This window comes from Sinocyclocheilus anshuiensis, unplaced genomic scaffold, assembly GCF_001515605.1.
Source record: "Sinocyclocheilus anshuiensis isolate Anshui unplaced genomic scaffold, SAMN03320099.WGS_v1.1 scaffold238, whole genome shotgun sequence".
In the NCBI taxonomy this organism is placed as follows: domain Eukaryota; kingdom Metazoa; phylum Chordata; class Actinopteri; order Cypriniformes; family Cyprinidae; genus Sinocyclocheilus; species Sinocyclocheilus anshuiensis.
In genome coordinates, this window is record NW_015547674.1 from 447067 (window position 1) to 454571 (window position 7505).

General features: G+C 40.0%; 1 protein-coding gene across 1 annotated transcript in view; it reads right to left on the reverse strand.

Annotated features, from left to right (window-relative positions):
* The window catches only part of LOC107702932 (fermitin family homolog 3-like), a 10184-nt gene that overhangs the window by 2091 nt on the left and 588 nt on the right, over positions 1-7505 (reverse strand). Inside the window, exons 2-13 of the mRNA XM_016505380.1 lie at positions 6890-7019; positions 5905-6138; positions 5657-5773; positions 5345-5513; positions 5050-5152; positions 4082-4189; positions 3874-4002; positions 3503-3549; positions 3233-3357; positions 3050-3156; positions 1534-1749; positions 1157-1281 (exon numbers count right to left, since the gene is read on the reverse strand). Of these exons, the coding sequence (XP_016360866.1) occupies positions 1157-1281; positions 1534-1749; positions 3050-3156; positions 3233-3357; positions 3503-3549; positions 3874-4002; positions 4082-4189; positions 5050-5152; positions 5345-5513; positions 5657-5773; positions 5905-6138; positions 6890-7013 (1604 nt within the window). The 5' untranslated portion in view covers positions 7014-7019. The remainder of the gene's footprint in view (positions 1-1156; positions 1282-1533; positions 1750-3049; positions 3157-3232; positions 3358-3502; positions 3550-3873; positions 4003-4081; positions 4190-5049; positions 5153-5344; positions 5514-5656; positions 5774-5904; positions 6139-6889; positions 7020-7505) is intronic.

A 7505-nucleotide genomic window follows, 5' to 3' on the forward strand; every position in this document is an offset into this window, starting at 1 on the left:
TTTCCAGCATCTTTTGCATATTTGAACCCTTTCCAGCAGTGACTGTATGATTTTGAGATCCATCTTTTCACACTGAGGACAATTGAGGGACTCAAACACAATTATTAAAAAAGGTTCAAACATTTACTGATGCTCCAGAAGGAAACACGATGCATTAAGAGCCGGGGGGTGAAAACTTTTGGAATTTGAAGATCAGGGTAAATTGTACTTAATTTGTCTTCCGGGAAACATGCAAGTATCTTCTGTAGCCTCTGAAGGGCAGTACTAAATGAAAAAAAAAAAAAGATATTTCAACAAATAAGAAAAATTTGGACATCTTCATCCTGTTCAAAAGTTTTCACCCCCCGTCTCTTAATGCATGGTTTTATCTTCTGGAGCATCAGTGAATGTTTGAACCTTTTTAATAGTTGTGTTTGAGTCCCTCAGTGTGGAAAGATGGATCTCAAAATCATACAGTCACTGCTGGAAAGGGTTCAAATATGCAGAAGATGCTGGAAAACTGAAGAATCTGCAGGAGCTGGAGGATTTTTCTGAAGAACAGTGCTCAGTTTAACTGTTCAGAACAAACAAGGGACTCATGAACAACCATCACAACGCAAAACAACAGTCGTGGATCATCAGGTAACCACACACAGTATGAAGAACCAAGGGTTCACAAACTTTTGAATGGGGCTATTTTAATAATTTCAGCTATTTTTTTTTTTATTGTGGACTAAATGTAAACATCTTTTATGTAAAATATCTTACTCAGGACAGTACTAAATAAAAAATAACATGCATTTTGTACGATCTCTCTTATTTTGTTAAAATTATTCACATTTTCACCGATTCTGCAAGGAGTTCCCAAACTTTCGCATGCCACTCAGGATCTGAACCTCATGCATAAAATGACACCACTAGACTATTAGTAACTTGCGCTCCACAGCTAACCGGAGCAGGTTATGTTCTGGTTTAGAGATCTCAAACCCAACTTTGGCACACCTCTGACACAATAAAGCCACTCCCCTGCTTCTCCAGCTCCAAATTAATTGGTAGCAACACAGTTTGTCAACTCAAAACTAATCCTGTAACCCTGAGTTTGTTCAGCCATCACTATGGTACAGGCCCCTGGTGTTCCCTCCAAACCAAACTACAGGGTTCACCCGACTAAACTCACCTGACTACAATATAAGCGAGGCCGAAGTCAGGCAGAGCCTGCCAGATCTGAAGGAACCTCTGAACGGCGTCTGTTAATGAGAGCTGAGCTACGTTCTGATAGGCCTCCAGGATCCTCGGCGTGAGCTGAACAATTACAGAGAAGAAGACCGAAAAGCAGTGACACACTTTAATTTGAGAGTCCACTTTAAACTAACTATAACTACATGTCAACTAACTCCCATTAGAGGATTAGTAGACTGTTAGGTTAGAGTTAGGGTTAGTAGAATCAATTGACAGCTCTTAGCAGATATTAAACAGATACTCTAATGACCAGCTGTTGACATGTAGTACTTATAGTCAGTAATGCAGTAATTAGCCAGTTCACAGATGTGCTACCTGCTTGGGTTTGTACTTCTTCTGGTAGCGTGGAGAGACGAGGCTGTGTGTATTGATGCTTTCATCCGTCTGAGCCGTGTTAGTGCTAGGTGTGGTTTTCTGCATGGCCAGGAACGACTGGATACTCTGCACCTCACTGGAGAAGGAGCTGTCCGCTAAAGTCTTGCCTTTGGAGGCCAAGCGGCACGCTGCCATCCACCGGCTGTACTGCTGTTCCTAGAACACGACCGAGACACAACACTGTACATACTTCTACAGGCATGCATCAGCCAATCAGATTCCTCCGATTTGGTTTAAGAGTATTTATTGGGCTGTTTAGAACTGAATGGCTGTATCTCCAGAGCTGTGCCAGCTGAATGTATTGATACTTTCATCCATCCGAGCTGGTCTTTACAATCTACTTAGGCTCTGATTGTTTTGGAAAGCCTAATTATATTGTAAAGACTAGGACATACAGGTCTGGCCACTTGTACATCATTCATGAATAACACATGTTCACCCAGCGGCGGCGTATTGGATTTGCTTTTACACAATCCTCTGTAAACTCAAGAGTCTGTGTGTTCAAACCAGCAACATTATGGCCACTTTTAAAATTTAACCTGTTACAAAAACATTTTGTCAGATTAAGTCAAAAAAAAAAAAAAAACTTATGTTGGTGTTTTATCTTTCAATTGGATGTTATAAGTTGCATGTTGGATGTTATAAGGAGGGTTATAAGTTGTAAAAATACAGCTGAATAAAACAAAAAATGTGTCCATCTTCATTTCAGGCTGCAAAGCAACAAAATGTGATTATTTTTAAAGGGGGCTGATTATTTTCTATGCACACACACACACACACACATATATATATATATATATATTTGAACTATTTATGTCTATAAATATTAAACATTTTGTACAGTTTTATTCCTAAAATATATAGTGATTTATTTATTTATTTTTTACAGAATATTTTTGTGTTTTTGGATTTATGGAGTGTTGAACCTGGCTTTAAGCAATGTTTATATTTCTGTTCTTGAAATGCAAATTCATTCATATTTAATTAGATAATGCATTAGTTGCATTGTCAAAAAACAAAACTAAATGCTTACAAAGCATCACAAAATGCTTGAGTAAAACTGAGTAGCTTTAACAAAGTTCTAACCGAGCTGGGTCAGTTTCTGTAACAGGTCTTACTGGTTGCCAATAGGAAATTACCAATTACTAACAATAATACCACAGTCAAAATCACTTACAATATGAACGATTGAACTAAAAAATTAGCACAAAGAAAGTTTTTTTTTCATTTTTTAAAGTTTCATGTACAGACGACAACGTTGTCAACACGCACACGCATGACGTCACCGCTTTCACAAATCCGTGTTGTCGTAGTTTACATGGAGACGATAACGGTCCCAGGCCCCAAAACGACATCGTCATGTAAATGAACAACCAAAATGCATAACACTTTTTTTGGCCACTACACGCACACTGATGCCGGTCGAGCTGTTCTGCACAGACGATCGTTGACTTACATGCTCACAGCGCAAGTAGACCTCGTTCATGCCCTCTGGCCCAGGAATCAGCAACCTGATGCAAAACTTCTGCCCGGCAACACTCACATCCGGAGCCACCTCGCAGCCTGCATCGAAGAAAGAGTTGTGCATCGTGTGTCTGTGCTGGGTTTACATTCATGCTTCCGGAGAGAGTGTGATCACCTTTAAGGCTCATCTGTTGAATGGGCTCTTTACAGCTCTCCTCTTTACTCTTGAAGTAGGAGATGGTCGTCTCCTTAAACGTAAACCAGTATTGTTTATATCCTTTCAGTGTCAGCCTCTTCGGTCTGAGAAAAGGTGAAAGCACATAGTCATAAGTAGTCACATAGTTTCAAAGCAGCTGGATTTCTATATTGTGGTATTTATCAATTGCTTGAGTCTCATGAGAAGTGAGGAATGTATGTGTGAGGGGAGCTGGGATTTGTGTCTTACCTGAATATCTTCAAGTAGTCGTGTAGTTCTGGAGCCGTCATTGTTTCCTGTGTGGACACTTGAGATGTTAGAGATGCCCACAGTTCATTTCAGATGAGCCCTACTGTACCTGTAAGTGACTAGCACACCTACAGCAGTATATAAAGCCTACTGCATCATACTGGAGCCTCAAAGTGATGATACTGTATCTTTAAGGCCTCTATTATTATTGTTACAATTATCAGCACGATCAAAACTGCTGAAAAACCTGTTGTGCTCAATCTGCTCCATGCCTTCTGTCGTCTGATTGCAAGTGAAAGGCCTGTTAGTATAACTGTAAACATGTCCACCTTAGGCCATAAGGTCATGGCCATATATGCCATGGAACTGACCAGCATGTCATCCGCACTGCTCTCTCCTTCCATCTTCACCTCCAGACACTGTAGAGCTGAATCCAGATCTTCCATCGCTGGACAAGACGCCACGAACTGCTCCGTCAGAGACACTTTCCCAATGTGGTACTGATGTGATCACACACAGAGATCATAAAAACATAACTCTTCACTTGCGTTCAGCTCCAGTTGTGTTAGACAGCGATACCTGTAAGGCAGCGAAGACCATCATCTCCTCCTCAGTGCATTCAGTGTCCTCCAGCAGGACAGCCCACCTCGCCTGTTCATACAGCTGCGTCACACGCACCGCATCAGCCTGAGACAGTCCAGGTTTCAATCAAATGCAAATAAAAGTATCACTATTTTTAACTGTGTGTAATACAATTCTTCATGCATTTTATGTAATGCATTTTTAAAAATGCTTTGGAAAAATTCATGATCACGTCTGAGTTAGAGGCATCATCAAAGTCTGACCAAATTACGTTAAAAGAAAGTACGTTTCTGCGACAATATTTTCATTGTTTTATAAAGTTTATACTATATATGTATGTGACCATGGACCACAAAACCAGTCATAAGTGTCAATTTTGTGAAATTGAGGTTTATACATCATCAGTAAATGAGTTTTCCATTGATGTATGGTTTGTTAGGATAGGACAATATTTGGCTGAGATACAACTATTAGAAAATCTGGAATCTGAGGGTGCAAAAAAATCTAAATATTGAGAAAATCATCTTTAAAGTTGTTCGAATGAAGTTCTTAGCAATGCATATTACTAATCAAAAATTAAGTTTTGATATATTTACGGTAGGAAATTTACAAAATATCTTCATGGAACATGATCTTTACTTAATATCCTAATGATTTTTGGCATAAAAGAAAAATGTATAATTTTGACCCATACAATGTATTGTTGGCTATTGCTACAAATATACCCCAGCGACTTAACACTGCTTTTGTGCTGCAGGTCACATTTACTAAAAACGGAAATCTCTGTTTTGTAACTGTGAAACATATCAAGAATAGAAGGTGTGTGCTGGATTGGTTAGGTGCAGCTTGAATATGGAAATAGTATTTACATTTAGAATGTCTCAGGTTAGGAATTATGGCAGAATAATCACATGATGGACGGCTGTGGGCAGCTCTGATGTGGTTTGGCGTCATACTGTACTCACCTGTGGCACGATGTCATGAAAGGTGTAGTATTTGAAACGCAGTATGAGTTTATCATTTTCTTTGACTCCCTGTTGTAGAAGAGAACGGGACGAATCCAGCCACCTGAGCAGAGATCAGCACAGATTACCATTACGGCACATTCGCAATGATAGAGTGTAGAATGATGTGTAATAAAGCTTTTTAGCATAAGGCAGCAACAAGAAATGAGGAAATGTGAAGGGGTCGGAATGTTTTCTGCATGCACCGTATGCAGTATTTCACTGAATTCAGTCATGCTGTATGGTGTTACCCGACCTGCTGTTAATGTGTGCTTTCTCCGTTATGTTAGTTGTGCGGTACAGTTTAGCGATGGTCTCTGGGGCCGGAGCAGGCTGACTGACCACCAGCATCTTATACACAGCCTCAGTTTCAGCCGCTTCAGCGAAGAACGCAGGCATGCCGTTAGCAAGTTTTGGGATGCTGCCTGCAAGTGCACAAATGAACAGATGTCTAAACATATATTACATATCAGAGCAGCTTTAGCTGACCTTTACTTGTGTGTGTAATAAATGAATATTTCTCTCTGTATTTCTTTATTGTGTTTATGTGCATCCATGAATTGCTCACTTGAAGGAAGTGGTGCGCGTGTGATGTCATACAGCTCTTCCTCGACATCTTTCTCTTTCTTTTTCTTCTTCTCTTCCACTGGCCACAGCAGGGACAGTTCCTCTGGGTGGCGAATGTCTAAAGAAAGCAGAAGCAGCTGATGTTTGGAAAAGCTGCAGACACTGAGCAGTCCTGGTCATGAATGCAAGCGTTTTCTCAGTCTGTGTGTAGCTGGAATCTAAAAGCCCAGATCTGAGCTCATCACTCACTCAGGAGTCTGCAGATGCCGGTGACGGAGCGGAAGACGGGGCTGGAGAAGCAGGCTCTCAGGCGGAGGGTGATGCCGCTGGGTAGACGCAGCCGCAGGGGCTTGTGCTGAGATGTGAGGCAGAGCCGGGCATCCGCGTGAATCCCACATTTATCCAGCGTCCAGGACGGCTTCAGTAACCACTGCTGCTTCTGCTCCCACCACAGAGCGTGATCGGACCAGTCCCTCTGGATTTCTGCAGAAGAGAGGAAATTCTGTCAGCACCCATATGATTTGATTTATTTTTTTGTGGAACACAACAGAAGATGCTTTGAAGAATGTGCCAGAAAACGAGAGAATTGCATTCGGTGATGATTTCAATATGTGCAAAAGTGACTGGGTTGTGGGATTTTTTATTATTTATATATATATATATATATAAAAACCATCACAGAGGTTTGGAACAAAATGTTGTTTTGGCAAACTAAAATTAAACTCTAAGAAACTGAAAATCTGACTTAAATGTGACCCTGCAGCACAAAAGCAGTGTTAAGTCGCTGGGGTATATTTGTAGCAATAGCCAGCTTTGAAGAATGTGCCAGAAAACGAGAGAATTGCATTCGGTGATGATTTCAATATGTGCAAAAGTGACTGGGTTGTGGGATTTTTTATTATTTATATATATATATAAAAACCATCACAGAGGTTTGGAACAAAATGTTGTTTTGGCAAACTAAAATTAAACTCTAATAAACTGAAAATCTGACTTAAATGTGTGTCCCTGCAGCACAAAAGCAGTGTTAAGTCGCTGGGGTAAAAAATTGACACTTATGACTGGTTTTGAGACTGCAATATTAACCTGCAGCATGAAGAAAACTGTTACAAAATGTATCTGATGCTTGACTTTGCTTTGAAATATTTGACACTTTCAGACTCAAAAGTCTGAAATCATTAAAGCAAAAACGTACCATATGATTTAAAATCACAGACATCAGACATCCACTCACGTGACTTTTCCACGACTCTGAGGATGACTCCGCCGATGTGTAGATCTGAGGTGACACTGATTTTAAGAGGCGGGGCCTGCGGTCCCAGTTCCTCCACAGTGACAGACAGGTCCCAGGCTGCCATTCTGATCTGAACAGAGATGCCGAGAGAGGTCACGCTTCCACAATCTCTGCTATTCCCTTTCTATAGTCTCACATCTAATCTGTTTAACCTGCTTTAGTCAGCACTATTACAGATGGGTGCCTGACAAATAACATGACATTACTCATTACTAATTACCTTTTAAATCCCTTATCAACCCCGATCAGCTGAACAATACAAGAATAGACATGAAACGGGTCTGTTTCTTTCTTATAAATAACATAAAATTGCATCAATTATTCTTGAACTGACCAAAGTATATTTAAAGGACTTTACATTAAAACATACATTTGAACATTAACTGTTAAATCCACTATTGTTTTAAACAGATTTGTTTTATAGTCTGTTTTATACAGTAATGTAATTGTATCAGAAGTAACTAAGTAAATTACACTAATGAATTACTTAGTAATGCACTACAACATTGTCTCACACACACACACACACACACACAGACACACACACACACACACA